Source organism: Panthera onca, chromosome C1 (genome assembly GCF_046562875.1).
Source record: "Panthera onca isolate mPanOnc1 chromosome C1, mPanOnc1 haplotype 2, whole genome shotgun sequence".
Taxonomy (NCBI): domain Eukaryota; kingdom Metazoa; phylum Chordata; class Mammalia; order Carnivora; family Felidae; genus Panthera; species Panthera onca.
In genome coordinates, this window is record NC_138346.1 from 179,477,314 (window position 1) to 179,504,548 (window position 27,235).

The window sequence follows — 27,235 nt, forward strand, 5'->3', positions numbered from 1 at the left end:
GAATCAATGATGGCTGCTGCACGTTTGCCGACGAGCGGCGTGCATCCCCTCCCAAGTGGGCGGGGCTGGATGGCTGGCTGGTGACGGAACGTGGAGACAGCCTGGGGGCGGGGCCACGACGTTTGGCGCGAAATTTTCTTTTCTCCATCTTCTCTACTTTCCCAGGTAGGCTCCCGCTTTGTCTCCGGCGTGCGGTCAGTGGCTGTAAGAGGAGTCCAGCTGGGGCAGGTTAGAATTGCTGCGGCTCCACGAGCTCCTGAAGCAGAGACGGTGGAATCGGAGGGCTTAGGCAACTGGTGAGTGTGGAGTTCCGGGGCTGTAGGGGGATCTGAGCCAGGGGGACTGCGGGTTTTTCTCTGTGGACGCACTCAATCGATTCGTTCAGCATATATTTACTAAGCGCCTGTTAAATTCTAAGCCCATTAGGAGCATTCTTCTTTTCCACATCCCGATTTGTAAAAGGCTTCCCACTCCGTCAGGGACGGAGAATTTGCAGTTGGGGAAACCGGAAGCCAACAGCAGAAAAGCGTGAGTATTCCTGGCCACAGCGCCCTGAGGTTCTCATTTAATGATCGTAACCATATCTTCTATCGGCTTTGCCCTTGTGATGCATTTGCATCTTTTCCTCCTTTGAGCCATCGTGAACCAAGCACCACAGGGAAGGCAAAGCAGCAAAGTTATGACTCCATTTTACGGATGTATCAATTGAGCCCAGAGAGAGACTTGTCTAGGTCGCTTTTTGTGAGTAAGAGGCCTGGGCTCCTACCCAGGTCTTTTTTTTTTTTTTTTTTTTAACCCCCAGATGAGCTGCTCTTAACTGCTGGACTCTCATCCACCTTCTTTCTAGGAGAGAAGTCTGCTGGCACGTCTTTTACTTCCTCTAGGCTAACCCCGGAATAGAAAGGCCTTCTGTTTTCACAGTTGGAAAAAGCACTGGACTTAGACACATGAGATGTGAGATTCCTATCCGGGGCTACTATCTGCGAAACTACAATGATTAGATGTGTCAGTTTTCTCTTTTAGTTGTCCGTAAAAATGGTACCCTCTTCCGTGCTGTTTTTGGGTACTTGTGAATGCCAACGGAGGTTTCCGATGTGACAGCATAATTTACCAAGTCCTTCTGCAACAGTTTTTAACGTAATAGAGGGCAATATGTGGATTTTATAAGGTTTATGAATCCCCTGAAATTAAAAGCAAAATTTTGTGTGAATTGTATGAGAGTTTCATAACGTTCATCAAATTATTTAAAAAAAAAAAAAAAAAAAGAACCACTATCTCTTAAAAATAAATGCAAGGGATTAGGGAGTGGGGAAGTGATTTTTACCATTTTTGCATTTTCTCACTTAATTCTAGAATAGTGCCTGGCACACAATGGGTGATTAAAAATTTTTGTTGAATAGAAGGAAGAGTCTATTATTATCCCCATGTTGTGGGTAAGAAAATCGGGATACATTTGACTTCCCAGTTAGTGGCCTGGGAAGCCTGACTTATTGTAGTAAGCACAACAGAAGCAAGTTCTCTTAGGCATGTATTAACAGTATCCACTTTCACACAGGTGTTGTAAAGTGAAGTGGTTTTGAAGTGGTTTAGAGTTCATTGGAATCTGGCTGCTCAGGGTTCTAATTAAGGCTGTGCCATCCAGAGTAACATTGAGACAAGTTAATCATTTAAAAATTTTTTAACGTTTATTCACTTTTTTGAGAGACAGAGACAGCACGAGTGGGGGAGGGGCAGAGAGAGAGAGACACAGAATCTAAAGCAGGCTCCAGGCTCTGAGCTGTGAACACATCCTGACGCAGGGCTCCGGCCCATGAACTGTGAGATCATGACCTGAGCTGAAGTCGGACGCTTAACTGACCAAGCCACCCAGGTGCCCCAGGACAAGTTAATCATTTTGAAGGGCTAATAGCACCTACCTTTCATTCAGCAAATATTTATTATTGAGTACCTACTGTGCACTTAGTATGTGCTAGCATTGTTCTAGGATTATTTTGAGGATTAAATGAGATAAATTCATAGAGTTTTGGCTCCACCTTCTATCATAATATTGGCTCAATATGTATCTGCTATCATTTTTACTGCAACCATAACTCCCTTATGTTTTCCTTGGGTGTGGCACCCTGCACTGGGTGGTATGTATGTTCCCGATTTCTGGTATCTGCAACATTGAAAGTCTGTTGTGGGTATCTCCTAGAAGCCAAAGCCTTTGCTAGGCCAAGTCAGACTGACTGCCTTTCTACCCCATTCATCACCCCTCTTGGGTGATCTCTCTGCTGATGGTGGATGAGATGAAATGCTGGGTCATAAGGTAAGAAAGTGGGATAACAGTACAAAGAGGCTTGACATCTTATGCTGCCTCTTTAGATGGACTCTCCATTAATTTTTTGAACTTTTCATTGAAAAATATTTACAGACAAGTGAACATATCAAATGTACAGGTCAATGAATTTTCTTAAAGAAAACATACCTGTGCAACCAGCATGCAGATCAAGAAACATGACCAGCGTCCCAGAAACATCCGGCCTCCCCACCATGTTCCCTTTCAGTCACCTAGGTTACCTTCTATTACGACTTCTAACACCATAGGTTACTTTTACCTATTTTTAAACTTTATATAAATGGAATTGATATAGTATGATATTTTCTGGTGTCTGATTTCTTTAGTTCATTGTTACTTTGTGAGATTTTTTCCCTATGTGTGCAGTTATAGTTTGTTGAGTTTCATTGCTGTATAGAGCTGCTGTGAACATTCTGGTTCATGTCTTTCAATGGTTTGTATGTTTTTCTATTGGGTATATTCTGTTGGAATTCCTGGGTCATAGGATGTTCATATGTTCAGTTTTAGTAGATACTGCCCATTTTCCAAAGCAGTTTTACCAATTTACGTGCCCTCCAGCAGTGTATGAGATTTCTGGCTGTTCTCTGTCCATACCACACTTGGTATTAATTGACACTAATGATTTTTTAAATCCTTTTTTTTTTTTAAGTTTATTTACTTATTTTGAGAGAAAGAGAGAATGCAAGCAGGGGAGAGGGAGAGAGAGGAAATGAGAGAGAATCCCAAGCGGGCTCTGCACTGTCAGCGTGGAGCCCACCATGGAGCTCATGAACCATGAGATCATGACCTGTTCCAAAATCAAGAGTCAGACAATTTTTAAAATCAATTTGTTTTTTCATTCATTCATTCATTCATTCATTCACCTTTTTTGTGCCGAGTACTAACCTAGGCTCTGGGGATACAGTTATGAATAAGATAGACAAGGTCCCAATATCTGTGCTTTTTGGAAGCTAACATTCTTTTTTTTTTTTTTTTTTTAAGTTTATTTATTTTGAGAGAGAGTGTGAGCAGGGGAGAGGCAGAAAGAGGGAGAATCCCAAGCAGGCTCGATGCCATCAGCACAGAGCCTGATGTGGGGCTCAAACTCATGAATCCATGAAATTGATGAACTGAGCCAAAATCAAGAGCCAGATGCTTAACTGACTGAGCCACCCAGGCACCCCTGGCAGTTAACATTCTAGTATAGGAAGTACAATAAATAAGAAATTAATATAGTGTTTATTGCTTTGATCATAGGGTGCGGTAATGGAACATGAGGGACAGTATAAGGGAGTAACAGGGTAACTTTCCATTGGGTATCAGTGAAGGCCTATCTGAGAAAGTTTGATTGGGGCTGAGACCTGAGCCATCCCTGCAAAGATATGCAAGAAGAGAGAACAGCAACTGTGTAATACATCCGAGGACACCAACAACCTTGATCTGCTTAAAGTTTGGGAAAGCAGGCTTGAAGCATAGTGATAGACCAGTGGGAGGCAGGTTCTATGTCTAAGCCCAGACAGTCTTTCTTCCAGTATCCCTGTTTGTTCAGCCTAGGGTAAACCACCCACCCTTGTATATATATGTCCGTATACTGGTCTCATTTTTTAAATTTTTTATTCTTTTGAGGTGGGGAGGGACAGAGAGAAGGAGAGAATTGCAAGCAGGCTCTGCACTGTCAGCATAGAGCCCAGTGTGGAGCTCAATCCCACGAACCGTGAGATCATGACCTGAGCTGAAATCGAGTTGGATGCTTAACTGACTGAGCCACCCAGGCACCCCACATACTGGTCTCATTGATCATAGCTCATGACCTCCTAGAAATTTTATCTTGGATTGGTTTTTGAAGGAGGATGTCTGCTTTAGTAAGCTAAAATATCATCTGTATTTTAAAAAGCTGAGAGCTTGGATTTGATTCCCTTAGGTATACATGAGTACCTTATAGGTGGTTGTCCTTCTCTTTGCCAATTTGGGGGTTGAAAGAATGAGAATGTTGTTTCAGTGGAGTCAAATATTATAGTCAAAGTGGCAAATCAGGTGATTTATTCTACACTTAGATTATTTGGGAATTATAGAAAGTTTTCAGGGAGACCAGTTTGCTGCAAAGTACTCTCAGTGATATTCCAGGTTTTTGTTTTTTTTTTAATGGCAGAGTTTAGTGAGATCTGTAATTTATTTGCATCTTTTGTTACCTCTGTAGCCTATTTTGCCTGGTTGCATTGTGGAAAGGTGAAAACATCCAAGTTTACTACTGACAGTTCTGTGTTAGATCATCCATTAAAAGAAACATATATTGTAAGGTAAGTTAGTGTTCTGTATTTCCTTGAACATTTATTGTGATTCAAAATGTTTTACTAATTTTTACCAAGAGATTATTGGTTATAATGAATCCAAATTCACTTTTTATTTGAGCACAAGTCTCCTACTTTTTTTACTCCTTAGTCTTTGCTATTTGTTCATTTCTGTGATGTACTTAATTAAAATTAGGTTGATTTTAATAGTACTATGTGTGAATTATATAGTACTCTTAATGTTTTTAATAGCGATCATTTAGGCATCATTTCTAAGCTGTGTATTTACTAATGACTTAGTATCTTTTCTTCTTTTTGCTAATTAGTTTCCTCAAAGCATAGGAAAAAATACCTTTTTTATTTTTTTAAATTTATTTTTTTTAATGTTCAGTGTGGGGTTTTTTTGTTTATTTTTGAGAGAGGGAGGGAGGGAGAGAGAGAGCATGAGCAGCGGAGGGGCAGAGAGAGGGGGACACAGAGGATCCCAAGCGGGCCAAGCTGACAGCAGAGAGCCCAATGCAGGACTCCCAGCTCACAGATTGTGAGATCATGACCTGAGCTGAAGTCAGACATTTACCTACTGAGCCACCCAGGTACCCCATAAAAAATACCTTTTTCAAAACCTGAAAATCTTATAGGTCAGAATGTTCCCAAGTTAGAATATAGGACATGCTACTGAACTTTAGGAAACCAGCTTGTTTAATCAGGATGTTGTTTTCAACACAGCCTGAAATTATTGGCCTATCAGTAATTCAGAGTAATTCTGTCAAAAGGATTAAAAAAATTTTTTATTTAGCCCCAGTTTTGTCAAATTTTAGTTTCATAAAAAAAGCATTGAATTTAGAGGGAAGATTTATTATCTTAATTACTTAAACTTAAAATAATAGATTGGCGTTATTATTAGGACTAATAGATTGCAGCTCTCAAATTGTAGAGAGGATTGTCAGATATCCTTGGATTTTTCATTCACATTTCTGTTTTTATCAGTAAAAGTGTCTCCTTTTTTTCCCCATGTACTTTAACATAAGCATTTCTTTTTGCTATTCACACTACTTACAGCTAGGGTCTGTCAGATGCACAGGAAAAGTCCCCTTTCAAATGTCAGAGAGGTTTTGTGTTTTTTGTCTTAAGTGTAAGTGTAATGATACACTTGATAAAACCCATTACCATTCCCCTAAATGCCTCTTGCATGTTTTCCCCTCCATCCCTTAGAATCCCTCATTTAATTTTATCTTATCAATATTTACTTACTATTCAATATTCAGTTCAGAAAACCCCTGTAGGGAGCCTTTGCTACTTAAACAGCCTTAAGACCTGGTTTATAAGTATTATAAAGATGCTTACAACCATTGTATCACTGTCTTTAGTTTCGAGTTGTTGAATGTTTAATACCTATCATTGTGCAGTGTAGCTAGTAGGTACTTGTAAATATTTATAGTTTCTTTTCTTACATATTGACTGTGCATAGGAACAGATAAGACAGTACAAGACATACACAGATGATACTAAATTTCCTGTGTTCAGTCTGTATAGAACTTGACTTTTTCATCAAAGAAAATGTTTTCTAAATCTAAAATCTGGATATAAAATGTATCGGGGGCAGAAGAGTAGGCCGAACTCACCGAAGGCAGGGACTGTGTGCTAGAATCCATCAGAGCATTGTCATGTTAACTCAGTTAATGGCTTTCACATAGGAGCCATGGCATACTACCCTACAAGGCTGAAGACCAGACAAACTTACTCGTGGGTTGGCAGGCCATTGTTGGATCAAAAACTACACTACCACATCTACAAGTGAGTGATGGACTCTGTTGGGTGTCCTGGAAATAATAGCTTCTCCACACTAAACTGTTAATAACTTGTATCCAGCCTGTTCTAGTTATTACAGATTGAGAGTTGAGGGGCAATAAATATGAATAGATTATAAGGAAGGGTTTTGTTTAATGTAAGATGATAGCATAAATAAAGCAGTGATACAGTAAGACGTTATATCATTAATAAAATTTGGCAGGTATGATAATGTTATATCTATTTAAGGTGGGTTCTGTGTATTTCTGCATAATAATAGGGTGGGATTTGATGTTGTTTAGATGTCCTCTCAGCCCTAGAGGTCTCTGAAGAATTTGATACTGTTACTGGGCAGCTTTCATGCTTCGGAAGCCTTTGTTCTTTGTCAATAACTGAGAGAAGTTAGGGTTCATAGTAAGGCCTCTAGATTAATCATTCACACTGAAACAATTGATTCAACCCATTTCATCTCTTCTGGCGTATGACTTTATGGGTGAATTGGTTTCCTAATAGGAGAATTGGTCATCAGAGAGAAACTATTTCTGGGATTTCCAGCTGGAGAGCACTTTCATCTGTGCCCAGAGGGTCGGAAGAGGTTGGCCCATCCTAAACGATTTCCTAACATGTTTCTCTCCCTCCTAGAGAAATGAGTGTCAAAATAGAAGGTAGTTTGACTGAGATTCACATCCAAGTTGGACAATTCGTGTTGATTGAAGGGGATGATGATGAAAATCCATATGTTGCTAAATTGGTTGAGTTGTTTGAAGATGGTGAGTTTGGGGCTGGAATGAGAACCATTCCTTATCATGAATGATTGGGAGCTGCAAGATTTCTGATTGCTGATTTTTCTGTTCACTGTAACATAGAGGGTGTGAACCCTAGATTCTGAGGTGGGGTCACTTAAGCACTAGCTGTACCCTGTTACGTCTAGTAAACTTTTTTGCTCGCTAGAGCAGTAGTGGGTAAAAATGGGATTGGCGGAGTTCAAGAATTAGGTTTTCCGTTATTTTTAGGAGTGGGTAAAAATGGTCCTTAAGGCAGTTTTGGATAAAGGATAAATTCAGGAGGAAGGGGGAAGGAAAAAAAATAGATGATAGAGACGTGTCCTTTAAATTTAATTAACAAATTTTTTTTTTAATGTTTATTTTTTTTTTTTTTTTTTTTTTTTTTCAACGTTTATTTATTTTTGGGACAGAGAGAGACAGAGCATGAACGGGGGAGGGACAGAGAGAGAGGGAGACACAGAATCGGAAACAGGCTCCAGGCTCTGAGCCATCAGCCCAGAGCCTGACGCGGGGCTCGAACTCACGGACCGTGAGATCGTGACCTGGCTGAAGTCGGACGCTTAACCGACTGCGCCACCCAGGCGCCCCTTAATGTTTATTTTTGAGAGAGAGAGAGACAGAATGTGAGCAGGAGAGGGGCAGAGAGAGGGAGACACAGGATCCAAAGCAGGCTCCAGGCTCTGAGCTGTTAGCACAGAGCCCAATGTGGGGCTCAAACTCACGAACCGCAAGATCATAACCTGAGCCAAAGTCAGATGCTTAACTGATGGAGCCACCCAGGCACCCTGGTGTCCTTTAATTTTAGTATGAGGAAGATAGTGATGAATTTTGCAAATGTAACTTTTTTTTTACAAGGGAGGAGATAAGTTGGATTGGGAAGGTATGTCAGTTGATGTTCAAACAAGGAAACAAAAAGATCTTTAGTTTTTCCCATAGGGACTTGTGTATAAGTGTTGAAAAGGCTGTAAGAACAAAAGGTGGTATTTCCCAGAGATCAGTAAGTGCAGAAAGCCATTACTACCCCTAATTCTAGAGGAACAAAAGGGAAGGTAGTGTTAACCAGAGGCTGCATGTCCACACTCACAGCCCTCAACTGATTTTCTGAGCTTTTAACCCTCTGCAAAGCAGAAAGGTAGGAATGGGGCAGAGCTCCAAAAGGGGAATTAAGAATAAAGATAGCAGGAGCTCCTGGGTGGCTCAGTCAGTTAAGCGTCCAACTTCGGCTCAGGTTATGATCTCATGGTTTGTGAGTTCAAGCTCCACATCAAGTTCTCTGCTGTCAGCACAGGGCCCTCTTCAGATCCTCTGTCCCTCTTTCTCTCTCTCAAAAATAAATAAATAAACTTTAAAAAAACAAGAAGAAGAAGAAAGATAGCAATTAGAAACTACATAAAACTGTGTCTTCCAAAAGCTAGGCAGAGAATGAATGACAGGATAGGTATTCTTGTGGCAGTTTGTATGCCTAAAAGGAATGTGGAGGAAAACCTCATGAAACTAACATCCACCAGGGGGAGCACATTGGCACGGTGGGCTTCTGTATTTGAGCTACGGGCCTTTATGTATAGATTTTAGAATCTGTGTGTGTTGCTCCATTGGATGGCTTCAGGCTTTATCTGAAGTGAGGGAAGAGAAGAGGCGATGATGATGGTGCTGCTAGTGATTGTGTATGTCCTTTCACTTGGGCCTGATGCTGGTATGGAGTGATATTAATGTATATTAATATCATATTAATGTGTAAAGATAAAGCTAAAAAATGCAAGCATACGTTTGCTGGAAGTCACCTCAGTGGCTAATGCGCTAATTTTTGCCACAATTTTTGTTTTGCTATTTTTGGTGGCTTCTTTATAATCCCTGATTTGCCAGATTTGTTCAGTGCCTGTGTTTAGAATTGCTCCTCTCAAATGCCTTTTGTAACTTCTTTGATGACTGATAGCCTCATTAGGAAGTGGAACAAAATGAGAAAGACATGGGTGCTGGTGGAGTCAGATCGCTGCTGGTTGATCCTGTGACCTTTGACAAATTACTTAAGGTCCCTGTAACTTGATTACTTTGCCTGTAAAAGAGAGATAGCCATAATACCTACCTTGTAGGGTTAATGTGAGGATTAAAAATAATATGTCAATCAAGTATTATCAGGTGCTTAGTACAGTGTCTGGCACATAGGAAGTGTTTAATAAAATGTTCTTGCATTTTCTTAACCCTCCCTTTTCCACCTATCCCTCCTAGATTCTGAACCTCATTCCAAGAAACGTGCTCGAGTCCAGTGGTTTATCAGATTCTGTGAAGTGCCTGTCAGTAAACGGCATTTGCTGGGCCGGAAGCCTGCAGCACAGGAGATATTCTGGTATGATTACCCTGCCTGTAATAGCAACATTAATGCTGAGACCATCATTGGCCATGTGCAGGTAGGTGATGCCTTGACACTCAGTTCTATCTTGAAGCTTATTTCTGGCTGCCTCCTAAACTGCATGACCTCAGAAATATTACTGGCTTTAATTTACCCTACGGAAATGCATTTTTTCCTGTTTGTCATCTTTTCTGCTTACCTGCCTACTTTATCTCAACAAATATTTATGGAGAGCACTTACTGTGTGTTAGGAGCCTCCTGGAGGAAGTGACATTTAGGTTGTGACCTGAGGGATGAGCAGGAATTAGCAAATGTATCTCAGTGGGAAATTATATTTAGCTGTGATTGTGGCAGACAAAGCATTGCAAGGCTGAATACACTTGCTTAAATGAGGACTTCACCTTGAGTAGATCAGTACAAAGAGTGTTAGTTGCTTAGGGCAAATTTATTTTATGTGATTTTGTGATAAATCAGGTTCCAATGAACTGTAGAATGAATTGAGACACTGGTTTGGAAACTAAGATACAGGTTATTTTTTGAGCTACTTCAGGCCCCTAAAATGGGGTTAGATCATGATATGAAATAAGGTCTCATGGTGATTAAGTAGTTGGTTTATTTATTTATTTATTTTTTAACGTTTATTTATTTTTGAGACAGAGAGAGACCGAGCATGAACGGGGGAGGGGCAGAGAGAGAGGGAGACACAGAATCGGAAGCAGGCTCCAGGCTCTGAGCCATCAGCCCAGAGCCTGACGCGGGGCTCGAACTCACGGACCGCGAGATCGTGACCTGAGCTGAAGTCGATGCTTAACGGACTGAGCCACCCAGGCGCTCCTAAGTAGTTGGTTTAATGGTAGGGCAAAGAGACTTAGGTATGGCATGACCATAGTCTGTTTTCTTTTCCAGTCTGTGAGCCCAGCATAGCATATGCCTCAAAATAATTTGTCTCTGGAGTTAAAAGAGTGAAGGAGTAAAAGGCGGATATAGAAGTTGAAGTAGCAAAATGGGTCAATTTGGAAAGGCAGAGTGGGAAGAAGGTATTTAAGTAGGAACATAATGGGGTGTGGGGGATAAGCAGGGCTGTGACAAGCCAAGCTCAAATAGCGATGGAAGGCCATTTGGAAGAATACTGAGCACTCAGGAGGTAGAGTGGGGCCAGATTTTAGAAGGTACCAAAAACCAGTTTAATAATCAGATCTTGCTGGAGCTGGGAGCCATTATGGACTTGAGCAGGGGAGCGTGCTTAGAGAAGTTGTGGGGAAATTTGACATGAGTGAGTAGATTGGACTGGGAAAGAAAACAGCTCAGTGTAGGAGTGTCAGCTAGGAGTCTGGAAATTTGCTATGCCATGTCTGTGCCTCTTTAGTTTGGAAGAGTGACATTCCAGGTGAGGATACAGATTAAATGATTTTTAATCATCACTCTCATGAAGAATTCCTTGGCTCATTTGGTTCACATTTCTTCCTGTTCACCTGTACATCCTAAATTCAGGTAGTAGCATTAGGCCCAGATGAAGTGTTACCTATGGATCTGAAAGATGAGAAGATACTCTTTGTGAAACTGTCTTGGAATGAGAAGGCATTCAGACCACTATCCCCAGAACTATTTGCAGAGTTTGATAAGCTACAAGAAGGCAGCCCGAGGAGCCAGAAGCCTGTGGGAGTCAAGACCAAGAGCATAGAAAGCCCTTCTAGGACCACAGCACAGCATGCGATCAAAAGGATTGAATCAAGGCATTCTACCTCCAAATCTCGCCGAACTCCTTCTCATCCTGTCACCCCAAGGGCAAAGAAGAAACTGGAGCTCAACGGTAAGTGTGAGATGGGTCACAGTGGGCAATATTGAGACTAAAGGAATATGATAAAGTATTAACTCATATAGTATTGAGTTAGTGCTATAGTATTGAGTTAGTGCTATAGTATTGAGCAGTGGGCCAGGTACTGATTGGACACATGTTGAAACACACACAGTATAAAATTTACCATTTTAGTAATTTTTTAGTTTTTAAAAAATGTTTATTTTTTTTTTGAGAGAGAGGAAACAGGGGAGGAGCAGAGAGATAGGGAGACACAGAATCAAAAGCAGGTTCCAGGCTCTGAGCTGTCAGTACAGAGCCGGGCACAGGGCTCGAACTCACAAACGGCGAGATCATGACCTGATGCTTAACCATCTCCCATTTTAGTCATTTTTAAGTGTACAGTTAAATGGCATTAAATACATTTGTTTTTGTGCAACCATCACCATCATCTTCTAAAACTGAAACTCTGCAACCATTAGACAATAACTCGCAATTCCCCATCCACCATCCCTGGGTGACTACCATCATTCTGCTTTCTTTTACTGAATTTGACTACCCTAGATACCTCATAGAAGTGGAATCATACAGAATTTACCCTTTTCTGACTGGTTTAAATTAGCATAATGTCCTCAAGGATCATCCATATTGTAGCATGTGTCAAATTTTCCCTTTTTAAAAAAAATTGAGGTGTAATTAACATTATATTAGTTTCAGTTATACAACATAATGATTTGTTAACATCTGTCACCACTCATGGTTCAAATAACTTTTTCTTGAGATGAGAACTTGTAAGATTTACTCTCTTACCAACTTTCAGATATGCAATAACTGTATTCTTAACAATAGTTGCCATTATATCTCCATGTACACTATATCCTCATGACTTACTTACTTTGCAACTGGAAGTTAGTAAGTTTTCACCTCCTTCACCCATTTCACCCATCCCCTGATTCTGGTGATCACCAATCTGTTCTCTGTATCTATGAGCTTGTTTTTTGTTTTTTCACTTTTTTAAATTTAGAGTCCACATATAAGTGAGGTCATAGGATATTTGTCTTTCTCTCTCTGACTTATATCACTTAGTGGAAAGCCCTGAAGCTCCATTCATGTTGTTGAAAATGGCAGGATTTTATTCCTTTTTTGGCTGAAAAATATTCCTCTGTGTGTGTGTGTGTGTGTGTGTGTGTGTGTGTGTGTGTTTATGTGTATGTATCTTTATCCATTCATTCTTTGATGGATACTTAAGTTGCTTCCATATCTTGACTATTGTATCTAATACTGCATGGAGGTACACATACCTTTTCAAGTTAGTGTTTTCCTTTTCTTCAGATAAATACACAAAAGTAGAATTGCTAGATTGAATGATATTTCTATTTAATTTTCTGAAGAACCTTCATACTGTTTTCCACAGTGGTTATACCAATTTACATTCCTGCCAAGAGTGCATGAGGGTTCCTTTTCTTCCATGTCATCAACACTTGTCTTTTTGATAATAACCATTCTGACAGATACGACGTGTTGTCTTCTAATTTTGATTTGCATTTCCCTGATGATTAGTGATACTGAGCATCTTTTCATGTACCTGTTGGCTATCTGTATGTCCTCTTTGGAAAACTGTCTATTCAGATCTTCTGCCTATTTTTTAATCAGATTGTTTGTCTTTTTGCTGTTGAGTTATAGGAGTTCTTTGTCTTTTTTGGATATCAACCCCTTATCCAATAAATGATTTGTAAATATTTTCTCTCACTCATAGATTTGCCTTTTCATTTTGTTGATGCAGAAACTTTTTGGCTTGATGTAGTTCCACTTGTTTATTTTTGCTTTGTTTTTGCTTTTGGTTTCAGATCCAAAAAATCATCTCCAAGACCAATGTCAAAGAGCTTACCACCTACGTTTTCTCCTAGGAATTTTATGGTTTCAGGTCGACATTCAAATTTTTAGTCCATTTTGAGTTGGTTTTTGTGTATGGTGGAAGATAGGGTCCCATTTCATTTTTTTTTGCATGTGGCTGTCCAGTTCTCCCAGGACCATTTACTGAAGAGACTATCTTTTCCCCATTGTATATTCTTGGCTCCTTTTTTGTAAATTAATTGACCGTGTGTGGGGGTTTATTTTGGGACTTTCTATTCTGTACCACAGATCTATATGTATGTATTTATGCCAATACCCTACTGTTTTGATTACTATAGGTTTGTAATATAGTTTGAAATCAGGGAGCGTGATGCCTCCAGTTTTGTTCTTCTTTCTCAAGATTGCTTTGGCTATTTGAGGTAAAATTTCCTTTTTAAGGCTAAGTAATAGTCTATAGTATATATATACCACATTTTGATTATCCATTCATCTGTCAGTGGATACTTGGGTTCCTTTCACCTTTTGGCTATTGTAACTTATTGCTATGAACATGGGTGTATAAATATCTGCTCAAGTGTCTGCTTTCATTTTGGGTATATACCCAGAAGTGGAATTGCTGGGTCATATGTTAGGTTGTATTTTTAATTTTTCTAGGAACCACCATACTGTTTTCCATAGCAGCTGCATCATTTTACATTTTCACTGACAGTGCACAAAGGTTCCAATTTCCCCACATTCTCACCAACACTTGCTGTTTTCTGTGTTTTTATAGTAGCCAGCCTCATGGATGTGAGGGATGTCATTGTTACATAATTGTTCCCTAATGATTAGTAATGTTGAGCCCTATATCTTTGAAAGCTTTGCTTATTAAGATGACCTTGCTTTTAGATCCTTGTAGAAGAGATAAGAAATACGTATTTTAAAACTCTTAAATTCATACTGATACTTTTAATCTATACCACAGGGTTCTTCCTCACCTTCCCATATTCCATAGTTGTATCTCCCTTCTTTAAGAAGAGCCTTGGTTCTCAGGAGCAATCCCAGTACAAAGTAATTTCACGATTGCTATACCAATACTACTACCAGTAGTTAACTTACCAACTAAAGTTCAAAATTTATTTGCAGTTCTTTATGCCTTTAGAATATATCCCACTGAGGGAGTAAAGTTATTTTGATTGTTTTTTTTCTTTTCCCTCTGATGGTTATATTATTGGTGATAGGCAGTTAGGTTCTTTTATTTCTGTTTAATTTTAGGGCCTTTCCCACCTGTGATTAATTTTTTTAAGCATGCAAAACAGTAAAATAAGAGTCAAAGCTATTTAAAACAAGTGTATTCAGAGAAGACCCATTCCTTTCTTTGCCCTTGTACCCTGTTTCCATTCCATCTTTTGTAGGTAATCAATTTTATTAGTTTCTGGTTTGTTTTTTCTGTGTGTGTGTTTTTTTTTTTTTTTTTTTAATCAGATGTGTGTGTGTGTGTGTGTATACACATATATACATACATACATATATACACACATACAGACAGACACACACACATAAGCATATACTAAAACATGCATATAATTTTTTTTTCTTATCCAGTAGAGTAGCATACTGGATATATCCCTTTTCATCTTACTTTTTTCACTTCTAATGTATTTGAAGCCATTTCATGGCGGTTCTGAGAGCTCAGCCTATTATGTGTCATTAGTCCTGAATTCTTTGTGTATGTGCCAAGTTTGTTGGGCATAAGTTATTTGTGTTCTTGATAGCCCCTTAGTACAGTCTATATTTAGGAGTTGAATATAAATTTGTAAAACATTTGGGAAATACCAGAAGATTACTAAAGAAATAATTGGCAACATCGCCATTTAGAAATAAATGGTGGTATTTTTTTGACTGTTGAATTTGCAGGACCTTGACAGTTGGGGTAAGAAATTTAGACTTGACACAGTTACATAATTAGAGGAGAGAGGATATGATGAAAAATTTTTAGATTGTTTTTAACAGAAAGATGGGAAAATGAGGTATGAAGGAGACCAGGACATTGGAACGTTTTTATATCAATCTAGATATGAGTTACCCTCATATTCATCACACAGGTATAGATGGCTTCCTTCACCTTACCTGCAGCTGTTCCCAACAAAACAATGTGCTGTGACTAAAGTGAACTCCTCTGTGCCCAGTGCTTTCTTGCCTTGTTGTCTTCACTCACATCGATCTGATCTATTCTCTCCCTATATGCCCCCTTCCCTCTCCTTTCAACTCTGTTGAAATCTTGTCTTTTTTTCAAGGTCTATCTCAAAAGCCATATTTATTAGCACTTAGGTGCTTAGGATGATTATACTTCATATTATAGACATTGACATGTATCATCTCCCCAGTTAGACTAGAACATCCTGTGAATAGGGACCCGGATTGAGTTTCATTCAGTTTTTGTTTTCTCCTATTACCTGGCACACACCCTGCCATTTTTACAGCTCTGCTGATATCTGAATGAATGGCTGAGTTCCTTGTGCCTTTGGTCATGGTAAAGGGGCAAATCCAAATGTGGGTCTGTGCATTCACAGAACCCATTTGATTGCCCCCAGGGATCCATCTCATCTCTATGGATAGATATAATCTGAGTTAAGAAAAATCTAGGCCTTGGTGTTATTGAATGCAGCTACTGATAGAAATTGTTTCAAATGCTGTTGAATGGGGGCTGAGAGGTTGCAGTATCACCCTTGGTTAAGAACCACTGTTTTGGTAGATTACTTCAGGGAAATTGCTGAATCACAAAAGCTGATTTAACGGTTGACTTATGGTTCTAACCAGGAAAATTATCCATGGAATTTAGGAGAGACAAAAAATAATAAGAGCTTCCTGGCCTGGGGAAAGAAAGCATGCAGTAATTACAAATATGGACAGCGCATGTCTTTGTGTAACTTCAGGGGATGAATTTAGCTAGAATGAGATTGAGGGTGTTAATAGTGCTTATTACAAAATTCATACATCATCTCTGGTGATTTCTCTTGGGATTAGGTTTCCCTAGGACACCCAACACTAGGATTTCCCAGCAGAATTCAGGGGCCTCGTTGGATTCTCCTGGAAGAAGTAAACGAAAAGTGACCCTCTCTGAAATCACCTCACCTACTAAGAGGTCTCAGCCTGATAGACTTCATACCTCGTCTCCAGCTCTGAAAGCCCCGCAGAAAACTGGAGAGATTCAAAGCTCATGTGCCAAGAATGACAAGAAGGCTTCACCTGACTATCACAGGATCCTGAGAATCCGAGTCCCAACTTTGAAAACCACAGAGATTTGTGAGGAAAGAACACTTACCCCTATCAGGGGGGGCTGGAAATCCTCGGTGCCTTCTGTGGTTCTGAAACCAGAAAACATCAAAAAGAGGTGATTGGGGGTGTTACCCTGCCTCCCACAGAGCAAATTGAGATCCTTCACATGATGTGAAATGTGTGGGACAGAGTTGCTAAAGTTAGAGCAGCAGATCTCATATCTGACTGCTGTAGAATCACCCAGGAGCCTTTCCAAAACACAGATTTTGGAGCCTGTTCCCAGACATTGTGAATCTCCAAGTGTGAGGCCCAGGAATCTGCATTTAGAAATGCTTTTTAGATGATTCTGATATACCTAGCTGTCATTTGGGGGGGTCACTGCTCTGGAAGATAATTTCCCAAACCTGGATTGCTTCACAGTCCTGGTATGGCTCTTCGCCACATATTAACAGTCAGTTTCTTAGTCTGTTGGGTTGGATTTGTTGTTGTTCTTGTTGTTCTTGTTGTTTGAGAGAATGAGAGAGCACAAGAGGCGGGGGGAGAATCTTAGGCAGGCTCCACACTCAGTGCGGAGCCTGATGCAGCGCTTGATCCTATGACTCTGGGATCATGACCTGAGCCAAAATCAAGTGTTGGATGCTCAACCAACTGAGCCACCCAGGCACCCCTGTTGTTGTTGTTTTTAACTAGAAACTGTTCTCAAATACATATAGTACAAGAAGATAATGCATCTAGAACAAACTTTACAGTTTGACACTAGACAATGTTTGTAAATAATGGGCTGCACAAATAATGTGACAAGACAGAAATTATACATTTCAATATTTCCTGCTCAGAGACTCCAGCACCTGGTCAATAATAGGTTTGCTTGGTAAATGCTTTGTATTTAATATGTAGCTACATTTCTGCTAACCTTGAGACTGGACAGGAAATCCATCAATACCTCAGAATCAACAAAGACAAGAAACTGCCTGGGATTAGTATACTCTGGTCTGTATTTGAGAAGGGCACGAGTCTGATTTAAATGATAAGCTTTAGTTAAACTTTGTTTTTGAGTCAGACTTTGATTATAAACATTTTCGCAGAGTGTTATTGGTTCCTCCAATGTAGCTGTAAAAAGAATAGGAACCCGGGGCGCCTGGGTGGCTCAGTCGGTTAAGCGTCCGACTTCAGCTCAGGTCACGATCTCACGGTTCGTGAGTTCGAGCCCTGCGTCAGGCTCTGGGCTGATGGCTCAGAGCCTGGAGCCTGCTTCTGATTCTGTGTCTCCCTCTCTCTCTGCCCCTCCCCCATTCATGCTCTGTCTCTCTCTGTCTCAAAAATAAATAAACATTAAAAAAAAATTAAAAAAAAAAAAAAAGAATAGGAACCCATTAGTCCCCTTGACTACTTCGGATGCTGCCACTGATTCCTAGTGCTCAAAACCATTTCTTGTAATCTTGCTGTAATATCTTGCAGGGAGGCAGAAGAACCAGAGGCTCAGGATGGAGCTACCACTACCCCCCATCGGATCCATAGAAAGAGTTCTCTCTTGACTTTGAATCGGATTAGGCAGCAGCTTCGGTAAGACTTCCTTAGCAGGCAGAAAACGTTTATCACTACCATCTATGATATCTATAATCTTATTTCTTAAAGCCTGGCATATTTTTTTGTTATTTGCTACTCTGTTAGATTTACCTTTTACTAAGTATGTCTGGGATTATGTTAATTTCACATAAATGTCATAATTTGAAAGCGGCAAGAAACACTACCCTGGGATCAGGTGGCTCCCAGGACTTCATAATTGCACCCAGCAAGACTTAGTGAAGTGCCTAAAAGAATGAACTTTGATTCTGGCAGCTTGGATTTGAACCTGAGCTTTGTTGTACTATGTAACCTTGGGAAGGTTACTTAACCTTTCTAAGCTTCAGTTTCCTCTTCTACAAGATGGGAATGACAAAATACAAGTCACAAGGTTGTTGAGGAATTTAACAAGATAATATAAATAAAGCCCTTAGCAGAGCATCACAGTAGCAAGGGCCCAAGAAGCAGAGCACATCTTTTGTTACTTGGTTGCAGGAAAGACTGTAATACTTCTAATCCACACTGACCTACTAGGGAACTTCTTATTTAGACACTGAACATCAGAAAATAATGTGTCCCACCATTCAGGTTTTTAGGTAATAGTAAAAGTAACCAAGAAGAGGATGAGTTTCTGCCGGCAGCAGAGATTTCAGACTCTAGCAGTGAAGAGGAAGAGACTTCCACACCACCCCTTCCAAGGAGAACATCCAGTAGGGTGTCCAGGAACCTATGCTCTTCCATGAAGTCATCCTTACAGACCCCCTCAAAGACACCAAAGAAAACTGTAAGGTTCTTTTAGATTTGTTTTCCAAGGAAGCATCCTTCTCTTAATTTTAAAATTGTGATGGCTAAGGTCATACAGTTAGTAACAGCTGGATTCTGAGCACAGGTCTGTCATACCTAAAGTTATTCCACTTGGAATATTCATAGAGGAAAGGACCTAAGTGAACCCTAGGACTGAAAATGAAACCAGTTGATTTTGAATCCATATTCCTTTTTTTTTTTTTTTTTATGTTTTTTTTGAAAGAGACAGAGTGTGAGCGGGCAAGGGGTAGAGAGAGAGGGAGACACAGCATCCGAAGCAGGCTCCAGGCTCTGAGCTGTCAGCACAGAACCCAATGCAGGGCTCAAGCTCACAAACCGTGAGATGATGACCTGAGCTGAAGTCGGTCGCTCAACCGACTGAGCCACTCAGGCACCCCTGAATCCATGTTCCTTTTAAAATACAGAACCAGGGGTGCCTGGAGCCTGCTTCAGATTCTGTGTCTCCCTCTCTCTCTACCCCTCGCCCTCTCATGCTCTGTCTCTGTCTCTCTCAGAAATAAACATTAAAAAAATCTTTTTTAAAGATACAGAACCAAATAGCCAAGGGCCAAACTTCTTGAGGAAGGAACAAGACTTGGCTCTATATCTACATTTTCCACAAACACTAGCAGAGTGTTTTATGCATAATCTGTGTAGCTGGGACGCAGGGGTGCAAGAGCACCTGCCCGGGGGCCCCAAACAGACCAGGTTCAGCCACTCGCCGATGACAAAATCTCAAAGGCAGAGAGAGGAATGTTGGTGAAACAGGAAAGGAATTTATTTCAGTGAGGCCAACACTGGGAAAACAGTAGACCAGCATCTCAAAGACTGTGTCCAAAACGCCAGCAATACTTAACAGGTTCATACAAGGAAAATGTGGGACAAAAGTGAGTGGATAAGTGCAAGTGGGCAGTAAAGGTCAGGTTGATGATTATCTCGGGGCCAGTCATGCAGGGTCTTGCTGGCATCAGAACAGTTCTGATTGCTTTTGAGGGGTAGTTTCAGTTACCATCATGGGATACTTTGCCCACATTAAGAGATAAGCTGGAAAGACAACTAAATAAGGTCAAAATAGCAGTAAAGTCCTCTTCCAGGTGTTTAGTGGGTATTGAATCCAGAGCTGTTGTTGTTTTGGCTGTGCCCCCTGATTCACCTGAGAAACAGGGAGCACTACTGAAGTGTTGGTAATGAATTGTGTAAAGTAAGATGGAAGAGATAAATGGACATCTCTTCTGCTTCCTGGAATTGTAGCAGAATGTTGAAAGCTATTAAAAGAGGGTCTTCCCATGTTCAAATGTGTTTGAGAAATGTTTGGATTACACAGTTAAATTGGTTCATTGTCATAGGACTTCTCAAGGCCATTAATTTATTAATGTTACTGTGATCTTTCAAGAGAGCATTAGTGTGTGAGTCTTTGATCAGGAAACTTTTTTCATGGAGCATATTGTTTTAAGGAAATGCCTGTTTCGGAGACTTTTCCTAGAGCTGATCTCCATTTTTCCACATCAAGAGAAATGTGATTGGGCTTGGCTTGAAGTCAAAAAAGACCTCCAGGGAAGAAAATCAAGTAGATCTCCTTTGGATTAGGGGTAATCTTACCTGGAGTTCCTCATTATGCAAATAGCTCAGCAATGTTCTCATTGCATCTGCTGGGTCCCACCCAGAACAAGGGGTATTTAATAGATATAAAACTGTTAGGGTCTTTCTGTCTGAGTAAGAGGTGGAGAGATTGTTATTACCCTACAGCCTGGTGGGAAGCAGGTGGGTAGGTGCAATGCCCCCACAGAAGGGAATGCTTTGTGGAAAGACCATAAAGATGGGGTGGCAGGCCTGCTCTAGTGAGCCAGTAGCAAGAAAGAAAGGAGACTACTAGGACTGTTAGCTCAGACTGAACAGTGACCTTGGGGTTTGGAGTGGAAAAATCTGGTGGGGTCTCTCCAAGTCTGTGGATTATGGAAGTCCTGAGCTAAAGTTTGACCAAATTTTCAACCAAATCTAGAGGAGAAGCCTATGAGTCAAACTTGGTTTATACCTCCGACCCTACCCTGTATTGGGCAGAGTAGTTAGGGTTTCTTAATAACTTGTCTTTCAGGATAAGATTTTAATAGTATTTAGCCCATACTTTAAATAGTATTTAATCCATACTTTCAGTCTTTACTTAGATTGACATTTTCAAATCCTAATACTATGTGTAAATTAGAAACAAGAGATTGTATTTGGCCTGTGAACAGTGCATATACCATGTGGAGAGAGCGACAACCATGGTACTTTATACAGAAGGGAACCAAGAGGAATTCACCACCTCTCTTTTTATCAGATCATCAGGAACCAGATTTGCTGATGTGTCCTAGATGCTGTTTTGCTTTGTTTTTTTTTCCTTCTAAAATATGTTATCTTTTTTTTGAATACAGCCCAAGCCTAGTACGCCACGTCATGCCACTCCCCAGATCCGTAGCCGAAACCTGGCCGCCCAGGAGCCAGCCAGCGTACTGGAGGAGGCCCGGCTGAGGTGACACTGCTCATGGGCCCCCTTTAGATAGGCAGAAATGGGACTCTGCTTTCATTCACATAAAACAAATAATTTGTGGGGTGCCTGGGTGGCTCAGTCAGGTAAGCGTCCAATTCTTGGTTTTGACTTAGGTCGTGATCTCAAGGTTTCCTGGGTTCGAGCCCTGCGTCAGGCTCTGCACTGGTAGTGCAGAGCCTGCTTGGGATTCTCTCTCTCTTTCTCTCTGCCCCTCTACCACTCGCACTGTCTCTGTCTTCCTCAAACTAAATAAATAAAACTGAAAAAAAAATTTTTTTTAGAAAAACAAGTAATTTTTAGTCATTTGTATACATAATAAAGGTAGGGAATAAAATGAACATATGTGTTTTAGAGAGAAGAAACCCTTCAAGTCTGGGTGAGCTAATGTGGACAGGCAGGTTCTACTGCCACCACTTGCTCAGGGATAGAAGGTGACTGATGAGTCAGAACACTGCTTCTCAGTTTTGGTACCCTTTAGAACTATGCAGGGACCTTTTCAAAATACATAAGGCCTAGATCATCAGAAAACAAGTAAATCAGAATCTCTTGTGGGATGAGGTCCATCCCTATGATTTGGGGAAACCTCCCCATGTGATATGTACCCATAATGAGAACCTATGAGTTAGGTAATTTGGGTGGAGAAAGGGATTATGAGGCGAAATGAAGAGATTTGAGAATGAAGGCATTCCCATGGATTTGTGATTGGGGTTTCATGTGGAAACTATAGATAATCCTTTCCCATTTGTTACTGAGCATATGGTGACATATTCCTGAAGTCCTCCTTTTCCTTTATTTATCACTAATTATAGGCTGCATGTTTCTGCTGTACCTGAGACTCTTCCCTGTCGGGAACAGGAATTCCAAAACATCTACAACTTTGTGGAGAGCAAACTCCTTGACCATACGGGAGGGTGAGTCCTGCTGAGGCAGATAAGACGGTCAGGGGGAAGGCTCCTGCTAGCATATACCATCTCAGGTGTCACAGTCAACCAAATGGTCTCTCCCCAGTGTCACAACAGGCAAAATCGTTGCTCAAACTTAAGGCTTCTAAAGCAGCTTTTGTTGTCCACGTAATTCGATAGGAATAGAAATTCTGTCTTTCAGAGAAAATGAAAATACAGCATTGCTTGTAGAATGAATGATTCTGTATAACCAGGTCCTGTTCTGACTAGCTTCCAAGGATGGACCTTATTGCCCCCATCTCCACATTTCAGGGGTCTGGGTCCTTCCCTCAGCACATATCCCCCATCCCTCTAACTGGCAATAGTGTGAGGCAGCTGGCACAGACCTAGCCCACAGGTCCTCCTTTCTTGCCATAGGTGCATGTACATCTCCGGGGTCCCTGGGACAGGGAAGACTGCCACTGTGCACGAGGTGATACGCTGCCTGCAGCAGGCAGCCCAAGCAAATGACGTTCCTCCCTTTCAATACATCGAGGTCAATGGCATGAAGCTGACAGAACCCCACCAAGTCTATGTGCAAATCTTGCAGGTGAGTAAAGCTGTTTGGGTTTTTTGGAAAGTACAGTTTCTTAGTGGCACATGAAAAAGGAAAGGTTTACTTAATTTTGTGCTTATTTCTATGTTTATGATGTGCCAGGTATTGTCCTTTGTATGAGGTAGCATGGGCAAAGAAGGCAGGGACATCAGGGACCTTAAAGTCTAGGGGCTGGACATGAATTACTGCAAGCCAGGACTTATTAATATGGCAAAAACTGTTTGTACACAGGAGGTACTGTGGCAGACTGGAAAAGGGATTAGAGGTAGCTGGAGTTTGAACCTCACTCTCGTATTCATTAGTTGTTTTCTTGGAACAAGTAATATCCAGGTATAAACAGTCATGCTGTAATGATTTTGAAGAGGCTTCTGGGACCAGCCTGTGGCTCATTTGCATTCCAAACATGGACTCTGTCGTCTCTTTTGGTACCTTCTCGTCCCTCCAGGTTAAGGTTGAGACTAGACTGGAAGGCAGAGTTTAGGATACTAAAGTCCTCAGACTAAATTGCTTCCAGACTCCATTGCAAATTTAACATCAAGCTCAGGGGAGTAAAATCCTTACCATTTACCACACCTACTTTTCCCCCCATTGCAGAAGCTGACAGGCCAAAAGGCAACAGCTAACCATGCGGCAGAACTGCTGGCAAAGCGATTCCTCACCCGAAGGTCCTCTCAGGAAACCACTGTGCTGCTCGTGGATGAGGTACGGAGGTCCCCACGGGAGCACCGCAGAAGTGGCATGGTACTTGACTGTGGTGTTCCAGGAGCAAGTGCTGGGTTGTGGGGGGAGTCCTGCCTCCCTTCTTTTATCCTTCATTCATCTGAGCCTGTTCTTTGGTGGTGAGAGGCATGCATCCACGGACTTCCTTGCTGCTTTTGTGGTGTGACCCTAGAAGCACATGCAGCTAAAGCAGGAGTAACAGACCTTCACTCTGGGCCCTGGCTCTGTGTCTATGCTTGATCTTGACATCTCTCTCCATTTAATGGCAGCTCGACCTTCTATGGACTCAGAAACAAGACATAATGTACAATCTCTTTGACTGGCCCACTCACAAGGAGGCCCAGCTTGTGGTCCTGACCATTGCCAACACAATGGATCTGCCAGAGCGCATCATGATGAACCGGGTATCAAGCCGACTGGTAGGTCCTAAGGCTGTTCTCAAGCTGTTCTTACAGATCCATAAGCTGAGTTCTAAAAAATGAATACACAGAAAACTAAAGTAAATGAGAAAAGTACAAAATGTGATTTCTGAAATTCTTACATTTAAATTAAATATGTCACCATTGCATGATTTTCCACAAACCCCATCTTCTTGGTATTCTACCTGGGCACTCTTAAACTGCACAGAGCCCTAAGGGTCTAATAATTTATTAAAAATATTGAAGCACTCAGGGTGCCTGGGTGGCTCAGCTGGTTGAGCATCCAGCTCTTGATTTTGGCTCAGGTCATGATCCCAAGGTCATGGGATCGAGCCCCACATCAGGCTCCATGCTGAGTGTGGAGCCTGCTTGAGATTCTCTCTCTCTGCCCCTCTTCCACTCATGCACTCTCTCTCTAAAATAAAAACTATATATATACACACACGTGTGTGTGCGTGTGTACATATATGTATGTATATACACGTATAAGCACTCACCCCTGCCAGGCAGTGTTCAAGCATGGAGCATAGCAGTGAACAAGGCAGACACAGCCTCTGCCCTCACAGACCTGGTGGTTCATCAGGAAGCACAATATCAAGTACTTACAAGGGTGATGAGTGAAGCCAGGAGCTGTGCCTGTGCTTATTGTAGAGCCCAAGATGGTCACAACCACTGTAATTAGAGCACCTCTTCCTTCATCTACTTCCAAATGATTCTGGTAGAGGGTTGCCTGGGCGGCTCAGTCGGTCAAGTGTCTGACTCTTGATTCCGGCTCAGGTCATGAGCTCACGGTTTTGTGAGTTTGAGCCCCGCATCAGGCTCTGTGCTGGCCGTGCAGAGCCTGCTTGGGATTGTCTCTTTCCGTCTCTCTCTGCCCCTACCCCACTCATTCTCTATCTCTCTCAAATAAAATAAATAATGATTCTGGTAGAATAAAAGTTGTTTTAAACGAGATGAAAAAATACTTGAGAACTACCGTTGCCCTGCAGGATACCACTGGCCATTGTCAGTAGTGAAAGGAACTGGAATCTGTGGCGGTCCCAGGATGAAATGTGTCACGTGTTCTATGGGACTTGGGAACCAGTTTGGGAACTTGAGGGTGGCTGTCCAGCAGGACTGTCAGAGTGGGCAGTTAATGAACTTATTCGTCTATTATCTTGTCTTCCCCAGGGTCTTACCAGGATGTCCTTCCAGCCCTATACTCACAGCCAACTGCAGCAGATCCTAATATCCCGACTCAAACATGTAAAGGCCTTTGAGGATGATGCCATCCAACTGGTAGCTAGGAAGGTAAGTCACTTTCAGGGAGCTCCTACTTGCACCTACAAACCAGGCGGCAAGTCTTTGCTGAGCACCTGCCTTGTGTTAGGTGCTCTGAAGATGAAGAGAAATTTAGAAAGTCCTATAAAAATAAATACCAAAAGTAGAAACAAAATTGGGAACAATTCCTTAACCTTCTTATTGTATAATTAATTAGCAGGCTATGAGTGTGGTGGGCTTATATACAAACGAAGATTAATTGATTCAGGTAACAGGCAGCTTTGTATAATGAAAAGGGTTGTATAGGCAGTCAGGTAGCAAACCTGGTTTAAGTTCTGGCTCTAATACTTAATAGGCATTGGAAGGTTATATGAAAGTTACTTAAAAACTTCCTGAGCCTTAGTTTTCTTTGAAAAAATGGAAATAATAAAATAAATGGGAATAATAATAATAGGGAATTAAATGAGATCATGTCTGTAATGTGCCTAGTAAGGTGCACACTCCAGGATAGGTGTGAGGTATTGGACATGCACATCCTCCAAGCTCACTGGGAGAATGCCCACCAACACTATTCTCAAGGCTGCTGAGGAATAAAGTAGTTTAAATGTCTGCTTCAAGCTAAGTGCAAGAAACCACACATCCACAGCATTTCAGCACTTAAAAGAAATACAAACTTTTTTCTGGTTCTTCTTGGTTGAAATGATCTGAATTCTGAGTGCCTATAGCAGCACATGTAATGCCAGCTCAGAGCTGGGTGCTGGGGTCAGAGGCAAGCCAGATACGGTGCTTGTCTCTAAGGTTTGCTTTCCAGGAGCAAGATCCTCAAAGTTACCATCTAACCTTTCTGTTAGGTAGTTTTTCACTTTTGCTATCATGCACTTTCTAAAAGTTCTTTTTTTTTCTCACTCTCTCCGAAGGGTCCTTTTTTCTTATGCTGTTTATTTGAGGTTGTCTTCTCACTTTTCCTCCAAGATGCTTTTGTCTTTTCAATTTAGTCTCTGTCCTGCATGGTTGGAGACTTTCCTCAGATGTCTTGGTTGTCCACTCTGGTGTATGAGTAAAGATTAAAAAGCTTTTGGGAGCGCTGAGCACATGAGTGGGGCTTGTTCTCTGGGAGCTTCACTGTGGGGTAATCTGATTGGGCCAATTTCAGTATCTCCAGTTCTTTCCCATTAGGATAGGCAGATTTCCCAGACTGGGTGTCCCAGGTCCTGCCTGGAGGGCAATATTCTGGGAGTGGGGGAGGTAGGCTGGAGTCAGAGAGGGTAGAGGTCTTCAAATCCAGCATGCAAACAGTAACCATTTATATCTAGTGAGGGACATCCCCTCCCCTGCAATAATACCTAGTGTTCCCTGGTTCAGAGACTTTTTATCTTTATTTGAGAATAAATCTCTGAACTCATGCCATGGCAGAAGAGGGATAATCTCCCAGGCAAAGAGTTTTATGGAAACAGTACAAATTACCAAGGCACAAAATTTTCCTACAGAGCCCTAAAACTTCCTCAGTGGCCCTAATGTTTACCCAGCAGCATGAAATGGGGGAGGGATCTAGGGCAAGGGTCAGCAAACTTTTTCTGTGAAAGGCCAGGAAGGAAATGTTGTAGGCTTTTTTTATAATGGTCTCTGTCACCACTATTCACCTCTGCCCTTGCATCTTGAATGCAGCCATGCACAGTATATTAAATGAATGCTCACAGTTGTGTTCCAATAAAACTTTTTAAATGTACAAAAATGTATGGCAAGCTGTAGTTTGCTGACTCCTAATCTAGGGCATCAATTTCTTAACTTTCAACCAGTCCTCCTTATTTTAGCCAAACCATCCCCCTTTACCTCCAGTTCCAGTATCACTATTGTCTGAGCATTTTGAAGATATATAGTGTAACTTCGATTCGTTCTTGGATTCCTTAATACTGGCTTAGGAATTGGCTTTCTCTAGTTTGCAGAGTCAACCACTACTCTGACAACTCACAGAAATTATATCCACTATTCCCCCTGTTGCTTCCCATCCTTTTA

General features: G+C 41.2%; 1 protein-coding gene across 4 annotated transcripts in view; it reads left to right on the top strand.

Moving 5' to 3' along the window:
• The first annotated feature begins 25 nt into the window (after positions 1-25).
• Positions 26-27,235, top strand: part of ORC1 (origin recognition complex subunit 1) — a 32,629-nt gene continuing 5,419 nt past the window's right edge. For 3 of the 4 annotated variants that reach the window (XM_078451907.2, XM_078451910.2, XM_078451909.2), the window contains exons 1-16: positions 26-296; positions 480-528; positions 4,515-4,614; positions 6,300-6,399; positions 7,036-7,163; positions 9,405-9,583; positions 11,017-11,335; positions 16,181-16,547; positions 17,891-17,995; positions 18,584-18,779; positions 21,211-21,308; positions 22,136-22,237; positions 22,646-22,817; positions 23,418-23,525; positions 23,813-23,962; positions 25,133-25,252. In XM_078451907.2, coding sequence (XP_078308033.2) covers positions 6,305-6,399; positions 7,036-7,163; positions 9,405-9,583; positions 11,017-11,335; positions 16,181-16,547; positions 17,891-17,995; positions 18,584-18,779; positions 21,211-21,308; positions 22,136-22,237; positions 22,646-22,817; positions 23,418-23,525; positions 23,813-23,962; positions 25,133-25,252 — 2,139 coding nt within the window. In that variant the 5' untranslated portion in view covers positions 26-296; positions 480-528; positions 4,515-4,614; positions 6,300-6,304. The remainder of the gene's footprint in view (positions 297-479; positions 529-4,514; positions 4,615-6,299; positions 6,400-7,035; positions 7,164-9,404; positions 9,584-11,016; positions 11,336-16,180; positions 16,548-17,890; positions 17,996-18,583; positions 18,780-21,210; positions 21,309-22,135; positions 22,238-22,645; positions 22,818-23,417; positions 23,526-23,812; positions 23,963-25,132; positions 25,253-27,235) is intronic. The other variant, XM_078451908.2, reaches the window with a different exon arrangement.